The 27665-nt window shown below is 42.9% G+C and overlaps 1 protein-coding gene across 1 annotated transcript in view; it reads left to right on the top strand.

The window, feature by feature from the left end:
• Positions 1–27665, top strand: part of LOC126176719 (beta-1,3-glucan-binding protein-like) — a 96547-nt gene that overhangs the window by 52964 nt on the left and 15918 nt on the right. Inside the window, exon 4 of the mRNA XM_049923887.1 lies at positions 4384–4641. Coding sequence (XP_049779844.1) covers positions 4384–4641 — 258 coding nt within the window. The remainder of the gene's footprint in view (positions 1–4383; positions 4642–27665) is intronic.

Genomic DNA, 27665 nt, shown 5'->3' with positions numbered 1-27665 from the left:
ACACTGTGGCTCCAGTGGCCTTTCTGAGACTGTCCTGCGCTGCTCTGGCAGTATCTGTGCATCACCACAATGCAGAGATGGCCGAGTATCGGTCTCGACGTGGCGTTGTAATGCTTCAGTTACCTTGTCCAACTCGCCCTGTGTAGAGTGTCCACAACCTGTGGATGACGGATGGAGACAAACTGGCATCTGCAGCAACACGACAGAGAGTCTATCATTTTTTATTCAAACAGACCACCATTGCAACTTGTATTGCATTAAGCTGTTGCATAGCATGTGCTTGGTTGAACACAACATCTAAAAATGACAATTGCCATCTTTGTACCTCACTAGAAAACACAGGGACACTGCTTATGCTCTTCCTTATGAAAGAACACCTTACACTGTCGTACACGAAACAGACAATACATGGCGAATGATTTTAATTGTAGCATATATTGAAAACGAAAATCTTAAGGAATTAAGACCACAGATAGCGCCTGTACCAAAATAGATTTGGCAGACTGGACATTGATTCACGTGTTCCTCTAATTCTTTTGAATAGTGTATTTGTTGACTAGCGTTACACACTGCCAGAAACAACAGTAGTACACTCTTTTAGAGCTTTCCAATTCACTCAAGATTTATTGTTGCAATAGTGCATATGGAGTGCATGAAATGATTATGTTTACAGATTAGGTGCAGAAGCAGTTCTTTGGTACCAGGTATGGACCCATGCTGAAACACTCAGTACATGGTGTAACCTCCATTGGCAGCAGTGCAGGAGCATGCAGGAGATGGTGATTACTGTCCTGGGATACGATATGCCACACCTGCTCGACCGGATCACGTTGTTCTGTAAGAGTTGTTGGTGGACGAGTGTCACGAGTCACTTCCTGTCGTATCATATCCTACATCTGCTCGACCAGAGACAAGTCCGGAGATATTGCTGGCCAGAGAAGTTCCTGCACGTCTTTCAGAGCACGTTGAGGTTCACAAGCAATGTGTGGGCGAGTATTATCCTCCTGGAACACTCATATAGCCTTCTACTGCGAGAACGCCAGAAGAACAGGTCTAACACCGTTCCGCACGCACTGAGCGCTGGTTAGCGTCCCCTCTAGAAACGACCAAGATGAACGAGAGTTGTAGCTTATTGCACCCCAGACTAGAAAGCGTGGGCCAGCGTGTCTTGGACAAATGCACTCAACGAGATAGTGCTCATCAGGACAACAATGTATTTACAAACGACCATCACTTGGGTGTGGGCAGAATCTGTGTTCATCGTTGAAGACCACGGCGCACCATTCCATCTTCCAAGTGATCCTCTGATGGCACCAGTCGATTCGTGCATGTCGATGCTGTGGCGTGAGTGGAAGATGGGCTAGAGCTAGAGGTGTGCGTGCCCGTAGTCCCACTGCTAATAACCGGTTAGCAATAGTTGGTGTTCACATGTCTGGGCTCACAAGCTCTCTTATCTGTGCTGTGGTAGCTGTACGATCTGACACTGCTGCCCTTACACTACGACGACCCCGGCGGGCGTTTGAGCTGGGTAGACGTCCAGAACTTCGTCTACAGGCGTGAGAATGTTTTTCACGTGACCACTGATACCAGCATCGTTATACTGAAACCTCCCCTTAGAAAAATTTATGAATTACTGTGCTGGAAAACCTCTTACATTATTTGCTTTTCAAACAGCTGAGCAGAACTGAACGTACTCAGACATTTCGCTCTTTACCTATTCTGATCAACATTAAACTGACACACAATATTTTTAGCGCAACGCAATCTGACTTTGAAAAATCCCTACAAAAGAATGGCCCCGACTAACAATAACCTATACCTTTCATGAATCACTTACCTCACAAAAATCTTCGTTACCCGAACTACTGCAATACAGCGAGTGCCACTACTGCCAGCTAAATAAAAGACTCTAACTACTGAAGGGACTAACTACTGATAGGCGTAGTTAGCAAATGAAAGACTTTGATAAAGAACGAACAATGTATTTACCTTAATAGTGTTCAAAAGTCATAATATATAGCAGTTCATGACATCCAGTCTTACAAATTTACTGTCTCTGATGGACACACGTCCAGATCATCCGCTCTCAAAACTCCGCCAGCTCTCACCCCACATCCACCACTGCTGGCGGCTCACCTCCAACTGCGCAACGCTACGCGCTGTTAACAGCCAACTGCCCAACACTACAATAGCAAACAACAGTGCAAACCAGCCACAGAATGCACACAGCACAGCCAGTGATTTTCATACAGAGCGCTACGTGGCGGTGGCGTTACCAATATAAGAACCTAAACAGCCTACTTACAATACAACTGACGCAGCACGTCCTAGTAGTCTGGACATAATTTCATCATTTTCAAACTTGCTGCGATGGATGTAGGAAGCATGGGTGCATCTCTGTTGCACGGCTACCTGCTTGCTGCATGCATATGCACCACACTGAGCCTCCAGCCTGTATTAAAGGGTAGACACAGATGACCCTCTGGTAGCTATCTGACTACGCTAAGACGATGTTGAAAACATCATCAGTACATCTACCATCCCCCAGGTGGCATATGAGGTCATCAGATCAAAATCGACATCGCCTTTCCAGGTGTACTAATTTTTTTTTCCCGCAGTGTATTAAAATTAAGAAGGACAAAGTTATTAACAGCAGCTATGAACATTACCATATCTGCAACTTATGGATCGGACTCTCCGTTTATCCGTTTCCACCCGAACCCACACGATCGTGCGGGTTCGGTTTTTATTTTTTTACGACAAACTGAACCTCTTGCCTTGCTTCCAACCGACCTGCAACGATTGTGCAGGTTGTGCGCTACGCGTTTCTCATGTTTATGTTGCCATTCGGCGCGAACAGATTGCAGCACATGTTGTTTAAGTTGATCGAGAAGTGAGCATTATGCCGGCGCTTGGTTAGTTGCTCATAATTAATTTAAATCGAATTGATTCGGCGATTTGCTGGATCTGGTTATTTGTAATAGTGTGTACAACGTTGTGATATTGATAATTATTAGTAACTTCATATCTTTGCACAGTAATTGTGCGTTAAATTTGTACTAGCACGATTGTGCGGGTTAGGTGTTGACTGTGTAACTTCATCCTCGAGTGGGTGTTGTTGATTGTGTCATTGGCCTCCCTATATTACTGCTTTTCATACAGTTTTGAATGGGAAAGTTTTTATGCACATTCCCGTTATTGTATGCAGGTTTATCATACAATCAAATCTGTTCTCTATTAGAGGATTCGGATTTGAGTGGCATTTCGTCAGATGAAGACGACGAGTTTGTTCCTTCTCCTTCAAATATTCAGTAGGCAGACGACTCGTCTGATGATGATTTGAGTGCCGAAGAAGTTCCTGAAGAGCGCAGGAGTTCACACAGTGTCACAGAAGGTGTCAGACCACTGCTTTTTCGGAGATCAAATTTTGTTCAGAAGTTTCATCCACCAAACATTAATTACAGTGCTGTTGAGGTCAGTGACAAAGAGGTGCGAGCTGAGTTACCTATTTCGAGTATCATTCCCATTTTCTTACATAATATGTATGAGGGCTGCACTTCCAGAACAAAGACAAAGTGCATAAAATGCAATCAGTACTTATGTCTTGCAAAAGGAAAGGATTGTTTCAAATTATTTCACGAAAAGTGAAGCAGTCTGAACCATGCCTTTGTGTTACAAAATAAATAAAAAAATGTATTATTAATTTTTTTCCGCAGAATATGATTTGCAATGTATGTAACATTTTTTATAGTAACTAATAAAGCCGTCCAGAGTGGCCATGCGGTTCTAGGCGCTACAGTCTGGAACCGAGCGACCGCTACGGTCGCAGGTTCGAATCCTGCCTCGGGCATGGATGTGTGTGATGTCCTTAGGTTAGTTAGGTTCAGTTAGTTCTAAGTTCTAGGCGACTGATGACCTCAGAAGTTAAGTCGCATAGTGCTCAGAGCCATTTGAACCAATAACTAATAAATAAAAGAAATGAAAGAATAATTTTTTGTTCATAACTGTTCCTCAGGTAATTTATAATACCAAACAAATAGCAGGAAGTCAGAGAATAATTTTGGTGAAATAAAACCTGACCCTACGCTACATTTTTTATGGGAGAGTTTTTTATTATTTTTCCCAGTGTCTACTATGCTCAAGTATACATGGAATTCAACTTTATTCACCATTTAAAAAAAAAAAAAAAAAAGGTGTTCAGGGTGGAAAGGGTTATGTAAAGGATCAAGTTGTTAACTAATTTGGTACATTATAAAATACCGTACCTTCAACCTATTCAGGCAGTCTGGTTAGATGTAACAGATTGCCTGTAGACTCTCCTATGGCCAGGTGAAACGGGCAAATAAAGTAATATTCCTGGGCACTCACTTTTCTGTTTTGCAGCCATCTGGCTGCTGCCGCGCTACAACAAGTACGGCAAGTGGCCGGCCTCGGGCGAGGTCGACCTGTTGGAGGCTCGCGGCAACCTGGGGCTGACGCTGGGCGGTACCAACATCGGCGCCGAGCAGGTCGGCTCCACGCTGCACTTCGGACCCTACTACCCCTTGGACGCCTACAAGACGGCCACCTTTTCGCAGAATAGCGCCGCCGGCCAGGGCTACGACAAGGACTTCCACTCCTACCAGCTCGAGTGGACGCCAGGTGGGTAAAAGTCGCTCTGGACCAGTGGTCCCTCTAAAGGGCAAAATTACATTGTCTCAGGGGAAAAAACTAAAGGTTTTGATTATGTTTTGGTCACGAGACTAAATTATTTTTAAAAGATTATTACTATTAACACTAAAGATGGCAACACTCACGCACTATAGTGACTATTCTACCTGTCACAGACAATTGCGACTCTAATCATTTACATACACTTTGTGATCAAAAGTATCCGGACACACCCAAAAACATACGTTTTTCATATTAGGTGCATTGTGCTGCCATCTACTGCCAGGTACTCCATATCATCGACCTCAGTAGTCATTAGACATTGTGAGAGAGCAGAATGGGGTGCTCCGCTAAACTCACAGACTTTGAATATGGTCAGGTGATTGGGTGTCATTTGTATCATATGTCTGTACGCGAAATTTTCTCACTCCTAGACATCCCTAGGTCCACTGTTTCCTATGTGATAGTGAAGTGGAAACGTGAAGGGACACGTACAGCACAAAAGAGTACAGGCCGACCTCATCTGTTCACCAACAGAGATCGCCGACAGTTGAAGAGGGTCGTAATGTGTGATAGGTAGACATCTACCCAGACCATCACACAGAAATTCGAAACTGGATCAGGATCCACTGCAAGTACTATGACAGTTAGGTGGGAGGTGAGAAAACATGGATTTCATGGTCGAGCGGCTGCTCAAAAGCCACACGTCACGCCGGTAAATGCCAAACGACGCCTCGCTTGGTGTAAGGAGCGTAAACATTGGACGATTGAACAGAGGAAAAACGTTGTGTGGAGTGACGAATCACGGTACACAGTGTGGCGATCCGATGGCAGGGTGTGGGTATTGCGAATGCCCAGTGAACGTCATCTGCCATTGTGAGTATTGCCAACAGTAAAATTCTGAGGTCGTGGTGTTATGGTGTGGGCGTGTTTTTCATGGAGGGGGCTTGAACCCCTTGTTGTTTCGCGTGCACTATCACAGCACAGGCCTACATTGATCTTATAAGCACCTTCTTGTTTCGCACTGTAGAAGAGCAATTCGGGGATGGCGATTGCATCTTTCAACACGATCGAACACCTTTTGATAACGCACGGCCTGTGGCTGAGTGGTTACACGACAATAACCTCCCTGTAAGGGACTAGCCTGCACAGAGTCCTGACCTGAATCCAATAGAACACCTTTGTGATGTTCTGGAACGCCGACTTCGTGCCAGGCCTTACCAACCGACATCGATACCTCTCCTCAGTGCAGCACTGCGTGAAGAATGGGCTGCCATTCGCCAAGAAACCTTCCAGCACCTGAATGAATGTATGCCTGCGAGAGTGTAAGCTGTCATCAAGGCTAAGGGTGGGCCAATATCATACTGAATTCCAGCATTAGCGATGGAGGGCACCACGAAGTTGTAAGTCATTTTGAGTCAGGTGTCTGGATACCTTTGATAAAATAGTGTACCTGTCGATGGTGTATACGTGTTTGAAGTTACATTGACATCTGATCATATCTTCTGTGTGCTTTACTTTTTTTATCAGGTATTGTATACAGGGTGATTTTTCCGACCATGTACAAACTCTAAGGGTTGATGAGAGGATGCAGAACGAAAATGTCTAATAAACGTATGTCCAAATATGTATGGTTTTCAAGCTGGAGACCATTTATTCAATTATACATTGTTACAGAGACTGCGGTGTAATACGCACTGTACCATTCAGCCACAGTAACAGTATGTGTTGAAAATGATTTCCATGTGCCTCAACGCATGTGTATACGCACCATAGTATGTTCTGTCTTATAAGTTCACAGTGGCCAGGCTGCATCCCAATAGTGCCAAAGGCAGCATGAATACGCTGATCCAGTGTCTCCACATCTGGAATGGGCTCTGTATACATGATACTTTTGGGATGGGCCCATAACCAGATATTGCACTGTTGAAATCTGGTAAACGAGTGGGTCATGCAACTGGGCCCCCTCGTCCGATCCATTGACCAGTGAAGACACAACTGAGATGTGTCTGGACGTTAATGCCAAAGTGGGGTGGAGCACCATCATGTAGTATCCTACGGATCATAAGTGTCACTTCTTCCAGCAGGGGAGGCAAAGTCACCTGTAAGGAACGCCAATAGTTCGATTCCGTAAGATGACGTAGAAGAGAGACTGACCCCAAAATACGGTCGCCAGTTATCCCAGCCCACACATTCTGGTTGCACTGATGCTTATGATTCGCTGTCACCATACCATGGGGTTATGCATATTATTCAGTAGATGACTGTTATAAAAGCTGAAGCTACCACTCTGCGTAAAGATGGACTCATCTGTGAATAGGATGGATGACACAAATCCCAGACTTGTGGTTGTCTGATGAAGAAACCAGTGACAAAACTGCTCTCGATGTGGAAAGTCAGTCGCTAGTAAGCGCTGAACATGCTGGTAAGTGGTAAGGGTAGTAACAGTTGTCATGGAGAATGTTCCACGCGGTCATCTGGCTTACCCTGTACTGGCGGGCCAACTGGCTGGTGCTGATATGGCGGTTGCCTTCCATAGTGTTAAACACATTTTCCTCCAGTTCTGGTGTCCGAACATTTCTTGTACGTCCTTCATGATTTCGTGTTTCCTGTCTCAGACAAACGGCGAAACACTGTTCTAAAAAGTGAATGATGTAGTTGTTGTCGGCAGGGATAGGTCTCCTGATATAACCTTGCTGCCTGCAGCCCACTGCCATTTGCCTTTCTGTAAGTAAACACCATGTCGGAAAGTTCTTGATTCTTATACAGAGTCATTGTGTACAATGCTGTATCACATACACTACAAGGTGAGTCAGTAAGAGAGGTGAATTGGACACAACATTACTAATTGCTATGGCAAGGGAGGGCACTAGGGCATGATGTATCAGGAACAGTACCATCCGCGCTGCTGCTACGGTCGCAGGTTCGAATCCTGCCTCGGGCATGGGTGTGTGTGATGTCCTTAGGTTAGTTAGGTTTAAGTAGTTCTAAGTTCTAGGGGACTGATGACCACAGCAGTTGAGTTCCATAGTGCTCAGAGCCATTTGAACCATTTGAACAGTACCATCCTCTAGGAGGGAACCATGCGTACGGTAACTGAGGCTGCATGGTACAGTGTGTATTGGACCGCTGTCTCTTAATAAAGTATGATTGACTAAATGTTCTCTATCATAGAAACCATGCATTTCCGGACATGAATTCGTTAGACCATTTTTGTTCCGTATTCTCTCATTGATCAATCCCTAGAGTTTGCACATGGTGGAAAAAGTCACCCTGTATTCTAGATGGCCCATGCATGCCACACTCTACGGACATTAGTTAATTCCATAGACGCCGAAACCTTTGCTTAAGCAGAGCAGTAATGGGGACTCCACACTAACGAACAGGAGACCCTACTAAACGTTAAGACCAGCGCCTGAAAACGAAAACTTTAAGCTATAACTGGTCCTACAGTTCGACACTAGAAAACTTGCTTACTGTAGGAGAGTTGGCTGGTTAGAGTCCTAGGCTCGAGACAGGTGTCCGTTGCGGGCTTTCAAAAAAAAATTAATGGTGGCCCTCAACTACGTACCCTAAGACTCAGAGCTGAAATATTAAATGTTTTGGCTGGTTTCGTTGTCTATGGGCTGGGATATGTAGTTGCCGCATTATAAGCCAAATACTGCTGAATCTACAGTATACAATATGAATATACACATGAATCGAACGGTCGAAGGTTCCTATCACTTGGCAGTTACGAATTTTGAATCTAACATAGAAATTTATAAATGAAAGATTGCAATTAAATAAAATCTGCAGGAACTATTTTAACGTCGTTAAATGATGAGTATGATAGCAGAAGTACCTTTAAGAATGTCATTTATTACTGTAAAACACTTATTGGTGTCGATGGTCCAGCGATTAAATGAAATATAAGTTGAATAACAGGGAAACAATAGACTCCTACTTCACATAATTAGCTATGAGCAACAACATAGCTCGCGAGATATTCGCTTTTAAACACATACTACGTCTTCACTACAGAAGCCACGGAAATATCACAAGTACACCAGTCGGCAATACGAAATATTTTCTATCTCCCACAACCACGCACAAACTGCTCAACACTCTCCAAGTATTTCCTGCGATCTTCCACCACGCCTCCCCCACTTCCATACAGTCTCTCCATTGACTTTGGTAGTCGCCTACCGTAGTAACGAGCGCTGTGATTGGCAAGAGCGCTCCCGCCATGTCTCCACGACAATGCACTCACAAAAATGTTGAAACACTTACGAAATACTGGATTTACATTTAAATAACTTGAAATTAAATAAATATTCCTACGGCTGGACAATAACCACGCTCTAACACACATTATTAAATACATAAACAGATTAAATAAACATATATCAAAGGAATAGAAACAAAAGTAGGCCAGTAGCCTAAAGCCTCTGTGCTTTCTAAAACACAGTAAATATGTGACCAATTTCTTCATGAATAGTATATGTCGGATGTAAACAAAGACATAGACGAATAAATATATTTATAAGCATGCACGTACTGTTTTTCGTATAACTGTGGAGTACTCATGGCCTGACGCGATCGGTAGTAATCGGCCACTTTGACCTCCAATAACTCATGTACTATTCAAGTTACATGCCTGTAATTCATACCAATTTAGGTTTACACTAATAGCTTTCTAAAGACATGTCGATCGACAAAATCGATTGAACCGTTTAGACTTTGGAAATTCGTTTCTGGGTGTTACTTCTATAATTTACTATCAGGTACTAAACTTTGAACTAATAAAGATATTGAAAATCTGATAACACCATCAGAATCGTCGTGCAGATAATGGTTATGTACATGTTTCTTTTTAAGGTATCATGATTCCTCTGGTTATTATTAATTTCTACATGAACTGTGAAATGTCTGCCATTATAGTTTCACAAAATCCGCCATTTTGGCACTCCCGGCATACAAATCTCCTTCATCAACACAAAGCACAGTCCTCCACACAGTGTCAACATGGAATTCCCAGCCACGCGATCGGCCTGGGCCCTGCGCTGGGGCTACCCCTCTTGCTCCGGCTACTATTCGGCACCACGCGGTTGCTGACGAGCCCCGGCTTGCCGAGTGGCCCGTACGGCCACGCCAAATACGAATTTAGAATATTTTCAGGGCGCCACAGCTCGCCCATTACCTCACACTGAGCAGAAGAATGATTGTCCTTGACCAAAACAATACGCACAAGGGCCAAAGCTTATTAATTACCTGTCTCAAGGCATATCAGATTATGACAGCTAATTTGTTAACAACACATAATGCACCAATTCGTTCAACACAATCGGCAGTATTAAATAAATGCTACCATATCTTTGATTGCAATAGAGAATAACGAATATAATGAATATCATAAATGATGTTCCTGTAAACCTATGTTACAGACTGACAGATCTTTATAATTGCATTATTCGTAAGACAAATGTTTAAATGCATGTCCACCTTGCTGTATCCATTGATGTATATTTCTGCAAATACTGAATCGCAAGCATGACGTATTTGTTCTACATCTACATGATTACTCTGCAATTCACATTTAAGTGCTTGGCAGAGGGTTCATCGAAACACAATCATACTATCTCTCTACCATTCCACTCCCGAACAGCGCGCGGGAAAAACGAACACCTAAACCTTTCTGTTCGAGCTCTGATTTCTCTTATTTTATTTCGATGATCATTCCTACCTATGTAGGTTGGGCTCAACAAAATATTTTCGCATTCGGAAGAGAAAGTTGGTGACTGAAATTTCGAAAATAGATCTCGCCGCGACGAAAAAGGCTTTGCTTTAATGACTTCCATCCCAACTCGCGCATCATATCGGCCACACTCTCTCCCCTGTTACGTGATAATACAAAACGAGCTGCCCTTTTTTGCACCCTTTCGAAGTCCTCCGTCAATCCCACCTGGTAAGGATCCCACACCGCGCAGCAATATTGTAACAGAGGACGAACGAGTGTAGTGTAAGCTGTCTCTTTAGTGGGCTTGTTGCATCTTCTAAGTGTCCTGCCAATGAAACGCAACCTTTGGCTCGCCTTACCCACAATATTATCTATGTGGTCTTTCCAGCTGAAGTTGTTCGTAATTTTAACACCCAGGTACTTAGTTGAATTGACAGCCTTGAGAATTGTACTATTTATCGAGTAATCGAATTCCAACGGATTTCTTCTGGAACTCATGTGGATCACCTCACACTTTTCATTATTTAGCGTCAACTGCACACCTGCCACACCATTCAGCAATCTTTTCTAAATCGCTTTGCAACTGATACTGGTTTTCGGATGACCTTACTAGACGGTAAATTACAGCATCATCTGCGAACAACCTAAGGGAACTGCTCAGATTGTCACCCAGGTCATTTATATAGATCAGGAACAGCAGAGGTCCCAGGACGCTGCCCTGGGGAACACCTGATATCACTTCAGTTTTACTCGATGATTTGCCTTCTATCACTACGAACTGCGACCTTCCTGACAGGAAATCACGAATCCAGTCGCACAACTGAGACGATACCCCTTAGGCCCGCAGCTTGATTAGAAGTCGCTTGTGAGTAACGGTGTCAAAAGCTTTCCGGAAATCTAGAAATACGGAATCAACTTGAGATCCCCTGTCAATAGCGGCCATTACGTCGTGCGAATAAAGAGCTAGCTGCGTTGCACAAGAACGATGTTTTCTGAAACCACGCTGATTACGTATCAATAGATCGTTCCTTTCGAGGTGATTCATAATGTTTAATTACAGTATATGCTCCAAAACCCAACTGCAAACCGACGTCAATGATATAGGTCTGTAGTTCGATGGATTACTCCTACTACCCTTCTTAAACACTGGTGCGACCTGTGCAATTTTCCAATCTGTAAGTACAGATCTATCGGTGAGCGAGCGGTTGTATATGATTGCTAAGTAGGGAGCTATTGTATAAGCGTAATCTGAAAGGAACCTAATCGGTATACAATCTGGACCTGAAGACTTGCCCGTATCAAGCGATTTGAGTTGCTTCGCAACCCCTGAGGTATCTACTTCTAAGAAACTCATGCTAGCAGCTGTTCGTGTTTCGAATATTCCATTCGTCCTCTCTGGTGAAGGAATTTCGGAAAACTGCGTTCAATAACTCCGCTTGAGCGGCACAGTCGCCGGTAACAGTACCATCGGCACTGCGCAGCAAAGGTATTGACTGCGTCTTGCTGCTTGTGTACTTTACATACGACCAGAATTTCTTCGGATTTTCTACCAAATTTCGAGACAATGTTTCGTTGTGGAACCTATTAAAGGCATCTCGCATTGAAGTCCGTGCCAAAATTCACGGGTCTGTAAATTTTAGCCAATCTTCGGGATTTCGCGTTCTTCTGAACTTCGCATGCTTTTTCCGTTGCCTCTGCAACAGCGTTCGGACCTGTTTTGTGTTCCATCTCTTACCAATTTATGAGGTATGGTTCTCTCACTTGCTGTTCCTTTGACATATCTCGATTTTTCGGTTCCGTTTCGTGGAGCCTGGCTTTGATTTAACCCAATAAGAAGAAATCCAAGTGCGTTAAATCAGACGACCTCTCTGACCATCGAACGCAACTACCACAACCTATCCACCGTTCAGGGTACACATTGTTGAGATATTCCCTAACCCCTCTACGATAATGGGGTGGTCCGCCATCGTACTGAAACCGGTGGCTCACAGCTAACTGAAGTGGGATGTCGTCTAGTAGATGCCCAAGATTCAGCTCATTGTGTAGGGATTGCAAATACAGCTGACTAATTAGTCTGGGAGACAAATAAACTTTCCAATGATTTGGTCTCCTACAATGCCGCTCCATACATTAAAACCGCAGTGGGCTTACATGTGATGTGGTCGCAACCAGTGAGGATTTGCAGGAGCCCAGTAATGCAGATCGTGTCTACTGACAGTGGCGTCATTGGCGAAATATCATTCATCTCCTCATAAAATCTGCTGAACGATACCCAATTTTGGAAATAGTTTCCATATAGCTGTTGCTGTAAGTGCAGCTTAAAGGGTTGCCATTTTCGATCCTCCAGAATGCTTTGTACCGAAGACCTCGATATCCCCAGGTGCGCTGGAGCTCATATTTGTTCTAATTACGATGAGAAATAGGTATTACTGAACGAAATCTAATGAATTTCATAATATTAATAATAATGACCATATTATTATTATTATTATTACTATTACTATTGGCGAATTCTCCCCAGAAATGGAAGATGTTAAGCAAATAACTCGATCAAATTTTTCTTTAAGTTTTTCATGTTCTTCCAATAGGTTTTCATTCTTTCCGAAAAGGCTTGTTTACGATCATCCGACCACTTTGGTTTCTAATGTTTCCTTTTGGTTGCTCTGATATAACTTCCCATTTGTCTACTTTGTGTCTGAAGGTGTTACTTTCTAGACTGTCGGCTGGTCTTATGTTTGCATTATTTAGGTCCTTTGGAATTTCATCCAGCCAGGGTGTGGAATTCTTAAGTGAGGTTACATAATCTATTATTCTCTTCGTAAGTCGATTTTCTGGTAGTGGCCTGAGATGAGCAAAGAATTTCATTCGTCTTTTCCTAATATCGGTTTCAATGTTTGAAAACTTTTCTGTTGTTTGAATTGATTGTAGCCCATAAACGTCTTGGATATGTCTTCCACCTATAATTTTCCTGATGATCTTTCTCTCTTCTTTTTTGATGCCTTCAAGTCGTTGTTTTCTATTAACTGTTAGTGTTCCACTTGCGTATTGCTGCTTTTATGACAGTATTGTAGTGTCGAATTTTTGCCCCTCTTGACATTGATTTTTTTGTTGTAGAGGTTTGCGCTAACTTTAATCCTTTTTTAATTTTTTGGAGGCGATGTTGCTGTGAGATTTTTTGCAATACCTGTCGGTTCGATGAATTCTCCAACGTATTTAAAGTATGGGGCCCTGTTAATTTTACCATATTTCGTTTTCAAGCTTGCAATTTCTGTTTTTGAACAAAACATTTCAGTTTTCTCAAATGAAATTTGTAAACCTGCTTTTTCTGCACATTTGAGTATTTCCAACTGTTTGACTGCAGTCTGCTCATCCTCTGTTAGTATCGCCAGGTCGTCCGTAAATGCAAGATATGGTATATAGACGTTGTTTTTGGCAATGCCCAGTCGAATTGGCTTCCAAACCCCACATTTATTAAGTTCCTTCTACCATTCTTCGATAACTTTGTCTAGAACTACCTTGTCTCACACCTGTTTGACTGTCGAAGGGTTCTGAGATCGCCCTCATAAATTTTACTTTTGATTTCGTGCCAATTAGTATTCGTTTTATGATTTCTCGTCTTTTGGGATCTAAGCCCCTCTCTTCTAAAATTTGGAATAGTGAGGGCCTGTCTATTGAATCGTATGCTTTTCTGAAATCTGCAAATACTACAGGTTTTTGTCTGAGAGCTCGCATTTTGAGTATGGTTTTGATGTTGAAAATTTGCTCCTGACATGATCTATTGGCTCTGAATCCTGCTTGATATTCTGCTACTTTGGGTTCTGATTGCTGTTATGTTGTATTCAAGAGACAAGCTAATAGGATTTTGTAGGTGACTGGTATTATTAGTATTACAGGTACAAATAATACTGCAACCTAAATACAATGACATGATAACACTTTCGTTTATACTACGTTGCACGTACGCGATATTATCGTCTAACATTCCGGGCATCAACGGGTGCGTCGCGGATCGATCTTTCCACGACACATTGTACCTGAAAGCCTTCTCCGGTTCTTAAGCGCATCTCTGTATGTTTGAAAACATGTACAGAAGGTAGACCTCGCGTTGTGAATTCAGCCTTCGGGACTCAGCTGCATTGCGATGCGTCTGCCCGTAGATAAGTGTCATATAGGTGTAGTCTTCGCTAGAGTACATTACGGTTGTTACCTGTTTCATTGTAAAATCTGATTCAAACTGCTAAAAGATGGCGACGCGATCTTATCAGTGCGGAACGGGGCCAACGAAATATACGGGCGCCTACAACGAACTTGTGACGTCACACCAGTAGTGTGCGGCGCCGTCTGTTACGAGAGCCTGACAACTATCAACTATTCCTGTGGCCAGCCAGAAAGCGATGGAGAACATACTGACCATAGTTTCCAGTCTGCAAGTCCACATTCTTGTCCAGGTCACTGAAAGAAATGTTTCTATTCTCTATTTACTCATCGGGATCAGGAGCTATGATTATAAGTGAGGATTTTGAGTTCTAATTGATAGATATGTTTGATAAATTTTCATACGCAAAACATCATAATATTCCTGATGTTAATACTAATAAGTCTGATGTCTCTATCACAAACAGCACTATGAGCAGTTCAGAGGCGACCTCTACGGTAAGTCCCCAACAAATGATTTTTCGCCCTGACTTCGAATAATCTAAGTTAATTGCTCGCCACAAAAGTGGAAAATAAAGTTACTACTTGCCACGCGGTTTTGTTATCATTACGGGCGGCACCGAACAGTTACTTCCGCGAAATCTAAGCGATTCAGGAGGTTGTACAGCCCTCGCGAGTTCACTTCCTATTCGTACCGAAAACATGTGTTTAGCTTCAGTCTGGCTGTGTCGTCACCCGAGGGCTGCTCGTAAACCGGCGTTTGACTGACGCCGACCATATGGTAGCTGGGTGCGAAATGAAGTCGCTGCTTCGCTTCGCAAATTCACGGAGCTTCATACTCCGGTGAGTTGTAGGATGGGCGGATCGAGCCTTTCCTACTTCTTCCTGGGGGTGTTGGACGTTGTCTTCTCGTCTGAATCTTCTTCACGGTTGCGTTGTTTCTATTAGTTCTTCTGGCTCATGTTGCGAAGTTCCTTTACACCAGCAACACGTCTGGCCACCTTGAGGTCGGGCGCCAGAGCACTTGGTTGCCCAAGTTGCGGACGAGGTCGTTCTCCGACATACGGGCGGTCGCATAAAAACGATGCGCCGCCTCCCGGAATCGGTGTTTGAGCAGCGGGACTCCCGCTACTCTGTGGAGATCTCCGGTGCTGAAAGTCTCCTGGCAGGTGAAGCGCTAACCTAAGCGCCTTGTTCTGGACATGAAGTCGCTGCCTCTCTGGCCGTATTTATATATGGGCGCAGCGGAAGAAAACACCTGCCTTCATCCGCTCTATCCCCAAGTAGCAGCATCTAAATGGCCGCTTAGTCGGACACATAATATTTTATAACACTGTTGTGTATTAATTTAGAATTATCTTAATTTTTGTATGAATGTAGTTAAACAGTTTTTAATCACAGAAAGAGTTTTAGCTCGCCTACATTTAAACTTTGCCGTCTAAAATTTTTAGAACGGAACTGACGGTAGAACATTACCTATGAACTACAACTTTCAGAGACTTTGTATTGATTGTTATTTACATCAAAGTCTTGAAATTTGTTATAGCTCTATTACTTAATGGGTTTAGTTAGTGCTATAATCAAAACTCTCTATCATTGTGTGTGTACTGTGTATGGAATTGGGGACCTAGAAACGATGGAGAGGCTTCGTCACGCCGTAGCCCGCAGTGGTCCACAGCCCCACAACAGGCCACAGCAGTCCACCCACGCCGCCGCCGCCGCATACAGAACCCAGGGTTATTGTGCGGTTTCGGCCCCCAGTGGACCGCCCCCCTCCTGGGGGTGGTAGAGAAATTGTGGTGTACGCATACGTGGAGAGAATGTGCAGCAATCGCCGACATAGTGTAACTGAGGCGCAATAAGGGGAACCAGCCCACATTCACCGTGGCAGATGGAAAACCGCCTTAAAAACCATCCACAGGCTGGCCGGCACACCGGACCTCGACACAGATCCGCCGGGCGGATTCGTGCAGGGGACTGACACGTGTACCCGCTCGGGAAGCAGCGCGTTAGACCGCTCAAAAATGATTCAAATGGCTCTGAGCACTATTGGACTTAACTGCTGTGGTCATCAGTCCCCTAGAACTTAGAACTACTTACACCTAACTAACCTAAGGACATCACACACATCCATGCAGTGCTCCTTGTTTGTGGACGATTTCTCCATTTTATGTGCGTCTTCCTCCCTCACAGCTGCTACACGCCAATTACAGCTGACACTCGTGCGATTGGAGGAATGGTCTAAGACAACGGGCTTTAAATTCTCTTTGGAGAAGACCGTTTGTGTAGATTTTAACCGTTCCCGTTCACTTTTTAATCTCCCTGTTTTAAAACTAGGAGACACTGTTCTCCCCTTTATGGAAAAAGTGAAATATCTCGGGCTTATTTTTGATGAGAAGCCCACATGGTTGCCACACTTAAAGGATCTAAAAGTCCGCTGTTTCAAGGCTTTAAACGTCCTTAAATGCGTCAGTGATAGATCCTGGGGCGCTGACAGGGCACGTCTGCTCCAACTTTATAAGGCCTTTGTGCGACCTCGACTGGAATACGGATGTCAAGCTTATGGCTCTGCAAGACCTTCCTACCTCAAAATGTTGGATGTGATTCACCATGAGGGTATTAGGCTTTCAACGGGGGCTTATCGCACGAGTCCAGTTGCTAGTCTGTGTGTCGAGGCGGGAGAGCCTCCGCTGTCCATTCGGCGTCTTCTCCTCGTGGTACGGCACGCGTACAGGGCCAAGTCCACTCCTCTTTCATTGGCGTCCAACACTTTTTCCCAGCCGGCACTGGCACGTCTCTTCCGCCACCGTCCGGCGGCAACAAAGCCGTTTGGCATCCGTGCAAAGGAGAGTCTCGAGTCAGTACATCTGGAGGGCTTTAAGGTACTCCACCAGGGATGGAGTAGGGGATCTCCCTGGCGACTACAAAGGCCAAGATTACTTCTTGATCTGGCTGCTTACAGGAAGTATTGTACCCCGGACCACCTTTTTAAAATTAAACTCACTGAGATTTTCGAACGCCATTCCGATTTTATTACTGTTTACACGGATGGGTCTAAACAGGGGGATTTTATGGGCTGCTCTGCTGTGTTTCCCGATACTGTCCATCGGATAGGGCTCCCAGAGCAGTTCTCAGTTTACTATGCAGAACTGTTTGCCATTCTGCAAGCATTAGAGCATATGCGCCGACATTGTGGCACGAAATTCATCGTCTGCTCCGATTCCCAAAGTGCTCTACACGCTCTTGAACAGATGTACCCAGCAGATCGGATGGTGCAAGAGGTGCAGGACGTACTCCTGCTCTTGCAACAGCAGGGTAAGGATGTAATTTTCTGCTGGGTTCCAGGGCACATAGGGATTCCTGGAAATGAACTTGCAGATGCGGCTGCCTAGGAGGCTTGCTCCATCCCACCTCCTGCTCGCTGTTCCGTCCCCCTGCAGGCCATAACGTCTTTCGTGACTCGGAAGGTCATGCGTTGGTGGGAGGCTCAGTGGCTGGACGTGAGGGATAATAAGTTGCGAGCGGTGAAGGATTCTGTCCGACCGTGGCTCACCTCCTTCCGACAACGACGAGCTGAGGAAGTAGCTCTTACACGGCTTCGAATAGGACATTGTCCTTTGACGCATGGTTTTCTGTTACGTCGTGAGGAGCCACCAACGTGTCAGACATGTGGGACACAGCTGTCGATACAACATATTTTAACTGAGTGTGTTTTATATGCGGGTTTGAGGGAAGATTTCAGTTTCCCACCAGACCTACCCTCTTTTTTAACTAATAATGAGGCGAGTGTCGCTAGAGTTTTACGTTTTTGTGTGATGTCTGGACTTCTTGAAGTCTGGTCTTGAAGTCTTAATGTACTGTCCAGTGGTTTGGTCACCCATTATTTGTAAGTGGTCACTCAGCCACCGTTAATTATTTTTACCTGTTTGTACTGCTATTTTATTTTTAGTTTTATTTCCCTGTTTTGATGTGCTGTGTCCCATCTTGCAATTTGAACAATACCAATTCTCTCACAATTCGGCTCTGAATTAAACTTTTGGGAACGGGCGCTGATAACCTCGCTGTTGTGCGCCCTAAAACACTAATAATCATCATCATCATCGAACCTGCGACCGTAGCGGTCGCGCGGTTCCAGACTGCAGTGCCTAGGACCGCTCGGTCACTGCGGCCGGCTTAGATCGCTCGGCTACCAGATTGGGTTACTCTCTATCGTTACTATAAATAATACTTAATCTACTAATACAGACGTTTTCGTTCGATATTTAGTTTTCACTAAATTACTCGGAAACTATGAGAGATAGCTCGATGAGGTCACGCATTTACTGTTTTTATGTCGAACTGAAGCTTCATACAAATTTTTGGCTTTCGAGCTTTATTATTTAGCGCCACTTATTTTTCCTAAAAACGTGGATTGCGAGTAAAATTCTGTTCCGATCAAGTTGAAACTTGCAACAGTTAATTTTGACATACATTTGCACATTCTGACCGAATTCTGGCTTTCTAGCTGTATTATTCAGCACCACATGTTTTTTATTTAAAACCATGTATTTAGGGAAACACATTCATCTTATCACTCTGAGATTTGACAATTTAAACATTAATATTACGAAGCATATCTTGACAAAGTTTGGAAATGCAATTTTAATTTTTAATTTCATTCTTAATTATGGTGCATTACTTGTACGCTACGCAAAGACGCGTTATGGTGACGTGGTGTTAGTAGCTGTGAACTGGGATACGTCCCGGCACACACGCTCACCTCTGTGTCTCTCAAATGATACACCGCTTGTTTCGCCATAGTAGGCTTGTCCGCCAAACTTCGGGAACTCTCAGCTCCTTGCAGGGCCCATGCGAAACCAATCTTTAATTGAAAAGGTACCCACTAAAGATCTTCATTTTGCCGCCTGCTATCGAGAACTTGCCTGTATTTAAACGCGCAGTCAACAGTTATTAAACTCGTCTGAATTAGTTAGTCGCTCCCCGCTGTAGACGGCTGCCCGCACTCGTAAGACTTGCTGTGCCACGTGCTGTGACGTAAGCGAGATTGGAACCAGGAGGAAAACGCACGCAGCCGGCGGCACAGATCGGTGGAGATTCGCTTGTACGTGCACTTCCCCACTGGACAGCAGCGGCGACGCAACCCTTCTTGCACTAACGTATGCGGGAAACATAAAACTACAGACGACGGCTTGTGTGGGCCACCTGTTATATGAGGAGACAACAAAGACTAAGTTGTATATCATAATGGCAGGCCAAGTGACTTTTATTGATTGCTGCACTTCACTTCCAAGTGACACAGATTCATTTTTCAACATAAACACCTCGTCTCTGTAGACACCATTCGGGGTGTTCTGGCAATAGTTCACTTCCTCGAAGGATGGTCACGGATCCTTTCGCTGTGTGAACGTCTTCGTGGTTGGAAAACCTCTTTCCGCCTCAGATGTTCTTTCAGACTATTGAAAAGATTGCCTAGCCGTTGTGGTCTGTGGTCCATGTCAGTGGCGCTTCTAGTATTATAGATTTTGATGTTCACTCACATTTAATCAAATATGACTGTAATGATGTCTGGCAATGTTTGCCGACAAGATAAAGAATGCAACCTATAACACTGGACTGCGTACTCACGGCAGTTCTACTTTGTCGTTTTTGGTACGACTTGGAAAGAGAGAAAAATTAATGTATGATCGCCGATGCGTCGGTTCTCGATTGTGTTCAGGAGACGTAAGGTTTGATTACGCGAAGGTGGTTTCTTGACTAACCTTTGACCCGGATTGGCTTCATGCAATCAGAATCTTCGATGAAAATACCTAAGGGACCTATCTGAATATTAAAAAAAAAATGGAGATGAATGCAAAACAGTGAAATTTTGTAAAAGTTATCAGATTGGAAATTGAACACATTAATGTCCTCCCTAATACAATCGAGATATCGCGATGAAGAGCGAACCTGTAACAAAGCTTACATACATTCAAAAATCATGGTGAGTTTAAAGAAAAGAATAAGCAGAGATTTTCTGTAAAGTGAAGCATCAATATATTCTCAAAGAAAAGGGCGTTAAACTAATAGACACTAACAAATATACAATGAATGCAAAAGTTACATTTTTATGTTTCTCTCATGCTTGGAGCAGTCCAACAATCGCTGAAAAATTAAATGTTCTGGCGTGCGCGTAAGTACTTTTTAGCGTTACACGGTTTACCGAAGCGTTTTTCTCGGTGATTACATGGTTTTTGACACTGAATAAAATATAACTTGCAGCGGTGCTACACGACACGTCTTAACAAATCGACGACCAAACGTAAAAAGGTAATGACGTCTCTAGAACATTTCTTAACAAACGATGGATTGCTCTTTCAAACGTTTCGCACCTTATTGATATCGAGCGCTGTGGCAATGATTTAAATATCTGCGCCCAGCAGATCATAGTGTTTCTTTGAAATATTTTGACGCTGGACGTGCATTTTGGTGTAGGCGCACATTTCGTCTCTTTACACATACGCTGTGATGCTTAATATCTTTACAACTACAGCCCGATGGCTGTTCCTTTCTTTTATGGTAAATATCTCACTTGCAAAGTATCTGAGATACAATAATACACTACTGGTCATTAAAATTGCTACACCACGAAGATGACGTGCCACAGGCGCGAAATTTATCCGACAGGAAGAAGATGCTGTATATGCAAATGATTAGCTTTTGAGAGCATTCACACAAGGTTGGCGCCGGTGGCGACACCTACAACGTGCTGGCATTAGGAAAGTTTCCAACCGATTTCTCATACATAAACAGCAGTTGACCGGCGTTGCCTGGTGAAACGTTGTTGTGATGCCTCGTGTAAGGAGGAGAAATGCGTACCATCACGTTTCCGACTTTGACAAAGGTCGGATTGTAGCCTATCGCGATTGCAGTTTATCGTATCGCGACATTGCTGCTCGCGTTGGTCGAGATCCAATGATTGTTAGCAGAATAAGGAATCAGTGGGTTCAAGAGGGTAATACGGAACGCCGTGCTGGATCCCAACGACCTCGTATCACTAGCAGTCGAGATGACAGCATCTTATCCGCATGGCTGTAACGGAACGTGCAGCCACGTCTCGATCCCTGAGTCAACAGTTGGGGACGTTTGCAAGACAACAACCATCTGCACGAACTGTTCGACGATGTTTGCAGCAGCATGGACTATCAGCTCGGCGTCCATGGCTGCGGTTACCCTTGCCGCTGCATCACAGACAAGAACGCCTGCGATGGTGTACTCAACGACGAGCCTGGGTGCACGAATGGCAAAACGTCATTTTTTCGTATGAATCCAGGTTCTGTTTACAGCATCACGATGGTCGCATCCGTGTTTGGCGACATCGCAGTGAACACACATTGGAAACGTGTATTCGTGATCGCCATACTGGCGTATCACCCGGCGTGATACTATGGGGTGCCATTGGTTACATGTCTCGGTCACCTCTTGTCCGTATTGACGGCACTTTGAACAGTGGACGTTACATTTCAGATGTGTTACGACTCGTGGCTCTACCATCATTCGATCCCTGCGAAACCCTACATTTCAGCAGGATAATGCACGACCGCATGTTGCAGGTCCTGTACGTGCCTTTCTGGATACAGGAAATGTTCGACTACTGCCCTGGCCAGCACATTCTCCAGATCTCTCACCAACTGAAAACGTCTGGTCAATGGTGGCCGAGCAACTGGGTTGTCACAATACGCCAGACACTACTCTTGATGAACTGTGGTATCGTGTTGAAGCTGCATGGGCAGCTGTACCTGTACACGCCATCCAAGCTCTGTTTGACTCAATGCCCAGGCGTATCAAGGCCGTTATTAAGGCCAGAGGTGGTTGTTCTGGGTACTGATGTGTCAGGATCCATGCACCCAAATTGCGTGGAAATGTAATCACATGTCAGTTCTAGCATAATATATTTGTCCAGTGAATACCCGTTTATCATCTGCATTCTGTCCTGGTGTAGCAGTTTTAATGTCCAGTGGTATATTACACGCTCCATCTCGATCAGCACAATCCATGTCTGTGGGCGCATCGGTCAAATAGCTGACTGGTACTGTTTCACTACGGTTGGGTGCGACGCTACTACTGCTCGTTTCAACTCTGGAGTACATTTCCGTTTACCACCCGATTTCACTCGCACACTGTGTATTATCCATACCGCAGCAGAAGTGTGGCGCAGGTAACCAGGAACATGTAGTCTCCTCTGACAACGTGCCACAGTTGATGCGCAATGGTCTTATCGTAAGAGACATGTGTAGCTTAATTTCTATAGTATCTTGCTTCGTCCAAAAGTTATTCTGTCCAAAATAAGGAACCCTCAACACATATGTTCTCAATTTCTGTCTTTACTGGACTTTTTCACGTCACTGGGTAAATGGTCAAACATCTTTATCTCCAAGCATCTCACTACTTTCTGCACTGTATCAAAACTGAATATAATCTTGTCTACACTGTATTGGATCATATTATTTTTCTTTCTTTTCTGATATACAGGGTGATTTACGAAGATATGCATATGTTTTAATATGTTACTATACAAGTAAAATTATAGAAAGTAGTTCGTATAAACATACGTCCGCAAACGTTTAGTTACGGAGTTACGGCTAATAAAAGAGATTTAGCCTGAAATTTAGGAACTTCGCCAATATGAAGCCATCGCAAAGCTGTACGACTTTAAAGTAAAGCACGATTTCCATTAATCTTGTTGTTATTGGTCTGGTGAGTCTAATAAAACACGTCCCAGTCGTGTCTGCAGTAGTTTTCCAGAACATCCAGAGAAGCAAAGACGTAATTTCGTAAAAATTTTAATTTATTGACTACTTGGCCCAATTTTTTTAATAAATCCCAGATAACTGCACAAAGTGTTCAACAGAAGTTGTAGAGAGTTTAATTTTGGAATAATGATGGTAATAATATGAACTGAAACTGTATGAATGTGTCAGATAATCTGCTTCTATTAATACCATAGCACGTGAATTGACGTTAAACCGAAAAAAAGCTCAGTGTTCAGGAAATTGCATAGTGCACATACAATTTCACAATACATTCACAATAAATGTTCAAAAATGTCTCCACCGAGTTCAATGCATTTAGCTGCATGTGTTGTTGCTCGTTTCAGTTTCACAGGGTTGTACTTAATTTCGTCTGCTGCCTTCATAATGCGAGCAAGTAATGCCTCACGTGTATTGACTTTGTTCTCATAAACTATGTCTTTCATCCGTCCGCCGTATGGTCTGAGGCGCCTTGTCACGGCTCGCGAGGCTGCTTCCGTCGGAGGTTCGAGTCCTCCCTCGGGCGTGGGTGTGTGTGTGTCTTTACCGTAAGTTAGATTAATTTAGAATGAATAGTGTGTAAGCTTATGGACCGATGACCTCAGCAGTTTGGTCCCATAGGACTTACCACAAATTTCCAATTTCCAGTTTCATCCATCCCCGTACACAAAAGTCCGTTGGTATTACATCAAGCGATCTGGGTGGCCACAGACGTGTAGCACAACGGCCAATCCATTTCTGGGGAAAATGTTCATTTATATGTATAATAACGGCATTGATGAAATGTGGAGGCGCGCCCTCATATTGAAAATACATTTGCAGTCACGTAGCAAGTGAAACATCTTCGAGCAAGCGCGGCATTTCTTATTGAAGGAACGGTAAGTACGTCTCGCCAGTTAGACGTCCTAGGAAAATGAATGGTCCAGTAGAGTGTGTGTTGAGTATACCACACCACATTTTCGTGCTAAATCGCTGCTGGAAATTGCATGTGGGTTTGCTTCGGTTCATACGTGCTCGTTATGTAAATAGTTTATACCATCTCGGGTAAATTGTGCCTCATCAGTAAATAAAAAGTATTTGTGTAACTGCCGATTAGTATTTAACCAGTTGCACAACTCCAAGCAAAGGGCAGTATCTCTCGGATGTAAATGATGCACTTTATGTTTATGGAAAGGATACAAATTATTGTACTTCAGTGTACACCATACCTTAGATTGTAAAATGCCTAATCGTTGAGAGATATGGCGGGTACTGGTACCCGGGCTACGTTCAACAGCGTCCATAATATCCTCATCATCGTCTTCACGTATCGAGTACTCGTACAGATTATGAACGCTAGGTAGAGAACCTGTCTCCCGTAACATTCGAAATACTCCGCTAATGGTTCGTGCATTCGGAATCCGAGTTGGATAATGTGCGCAATATTCTTTAACTGCAGAACCAGCATTACAGTCACATTTGCCATAAAGATACACCATATCGGCGTATTCATCTGTTGTAAATTTGAAAGGTATCCCTATTTCATAAATAATCTACAAACTACAACAGTTTCTACGTGGTTTCACTTAAATACACTGTTGTTATTATGTTCTTTCACTGAACAATACAGAAAACTAATTTGTTTCATGATTAGGAAACGACTGAAACAACTCACTAACGGTTGCCAACAATGACATAAACGTTTCTACATTCTTAATGGAAACTAAACAAATTTACTTCGATAAAAATCTTTGCTTCACTGGATTTTCTGGAAAACTACTGCAGATACACGTCTGGGACCTGTTTTATTAGATTCATCAGACCAATAACAACAAGATAAATGCATATCGTGCTTTACTCTAACCTCGCACAGCTTCGCGATGGCGTCATATTAGCGAAGTTGCTAAATTTCAGGCAAAATCTTTTATTAGCCGTCACTCCGTAACTAAACACTTGCGGACCTATGTTTATATGAACTTTTTTCTTTAGTTTTACTTGTAGAATAACATATTAAAATATTTGCATATCTGGTGAACCACTTTGTATAAGTTATATGTAAACTGAATGACCTATGAACCAAAGACACCGCCAAAAGTAAATTAACGAGTTGTTTTGTGGCAAGGATAACGTTCTGATACATCGTTAAATATCTGTATGAAATAAAGTAATAAATACGCTCTTCTATTTAGTAATTCATGTATCTTCACCCTTTTGTTTCGGGAAGTGGTAGCGTACGGACGTTTGCTTGGACCCGTCGTACCAGCATGGTTAAAAATGTGTATTTTAACCATTCATTAAAAGTTGTTACAAAATAAATATTTATTCGCACGCTTGTAAGTTCAACTCCTATCGGCTCATTGTTTCGCTCGCCGCCGAGATCCTTCACGAAGAGGTTCGGTGCAGGCAAGAATAGCTAACGCCGTACCAGGAGGAGCGTTCCTGCATCGACATTGTCATACACAGGACTAAACAAAATGGAATTAATGTGAAGGCAATGACTCAGACTTGATAGGTACCTGTTGAACTTGGTTTACTTACGCTAAAAGTATTGTGCTTCGTGTGTTTAAGAACTTATAGACACATCGATAATTTCAATGGCTGCGGTGATTATTTGGTACCGCACACTACTAGAAGCAGAAATACGTAATGCGAATTATGTTTATTTACCCTGAATGTAAATGATACTCAAGGTCTGTTGATATTGATATCAGTTAAAGTTCACGCAAGAGTGTGCACAGATTCATAAGTTACCTTCAAAATTTTGCTCAACTATTCTTTCCAATCAGTTTTTTTCAATAATTCAAGAAATTATAACCCATTTCCACATCCCTATTCAACACCTGTTATGGTTGTTTGCAAACTGTCGTAGATTGTTGACAACAAACTTCATAAGGAAGTTAATGTTCGGTAAGACTGTTCTCAGTACGGGCAATTATTGTTTAAACTGCTGTTCACAAGATGCTCTAGATTATTCACCACATATTAACCGCATAACAGGTGTCTGTGAACAAACACTTTCCCCCGTGAGGAGTTGATGTCACCACAAGAAATCAATGAGTCAACTTAGGAAAAGTGTGTGAGTTTTTTATAATTCATCTCCACTCTGCTATCATCCTTAGTGAAAAAGTAGCAGAACTTAGAAGTTTAAGGAGCTCTGCAACATGCGAAATGCCGATGTGGTTCGTATCAGAACAAACACTTAAAAATTTAGGTTATTCTTTTTTTATTAAATTTTGTTGATTTTCTCCCATGCAGCTATTGTTAACGATCTGGTAAGACTTTTGTAGTAAAAAATTGCATATATTTTGTTTCATCTAATTTCAATGACTGTGAATTTCTTTTATAACACTCTGACGACAGCAGTATTGTGCATAAAGGACGATGAATTGCATGACTATCACAGAACTCCTCAACGGAGCATCTCACCATTTAAAGTATCAGTTAACACTTTGCTGCCTGAAGGCGTGGCAGTCTACTCGCTACCTGTTAGATATTTTATTAATTTCATATCGCACTTATCATTTTTAGTAGTATATCATCTCGTAATTCCCTCTGTCTTCTTCAAACATAGGTACACGTTTCTTGTAATTCAGTTATATAGAAACTATAGATGTAATACTAAGAAAGCTGTTTTTAAACAAATTTATTTTTTCTGAAAATGCAGAAATTTTTTGTCATTCGTAAGAAATAGTAGACTATTGGGTTGAAATCAACGAATATATGTCAATAATGAACATGAACGAGCAAAAATTCGTAAAGTCTATGCTGTATTGAATGATATTGGTTGCTTTACTGAATGTGTTACATATTATTACGCAAACGATTATGATGAAGACATACTCTCGGGTATCATCGGTTCATCATCTACCGCCGGATATCTTATCGGTGTCACACACTTCATTATCATTCGCTTAATCAGCTGCAGATAAGTAAATATGGGAGAGAGGAAGTATTTTTCAGTGGACCTTAGTCCGTGGATCTTTAAATCTCAATTACCTTCATGAGGCGATGTTGTCTTGAAGAAATTCTGACACATCATCAAAATATTTTGTACACTTGTTGTACTCGTGACGCAAAGTTCTACACAAGGAAAGGAAAGAAATGTTTTACGTATTAAAAAGTTCCCTTTCTCAGATTTTCAACAGTTGTGCGAGAGTCTAAGAAAAAATTCTTCTCATACAGTTTGAGTAGTTATCACAACTGAATTTTTATTTTATTTTAGCAGAGATAACCTACTCCTATTGAAATGATCAGCCTCCATTACCGCTGTAGAAGTGAAACAGAGTCTATTGTATATGACATACGAAAAAGTCTGCTATTTAAGTACAGCTATTTGACATTTCAAACTATATAATACCACATTTATATTCTTTGTG

Source organism: Schistocerca cancellata, chromosome 3 (genome assembly GCF_023864275.1).
Source record: "Schistocerca cancellata isolate TAMUIC-IGC-003103 chromosome 3, iqSchCanc2.1, whole genome shotgun sequence".
NCBI classification, from domain to species: Eukaryota; Metazoa; Arthropoda; class Insecta; order Orthoptera; family Acrididae; genus Schistocerca; species Schistocerca cancellata.
The sequence above is the reverse complement of the archived record's forward strand: the minus strand, read 5'-3'. Positions and strand labels throughout refer to the sequence as shown.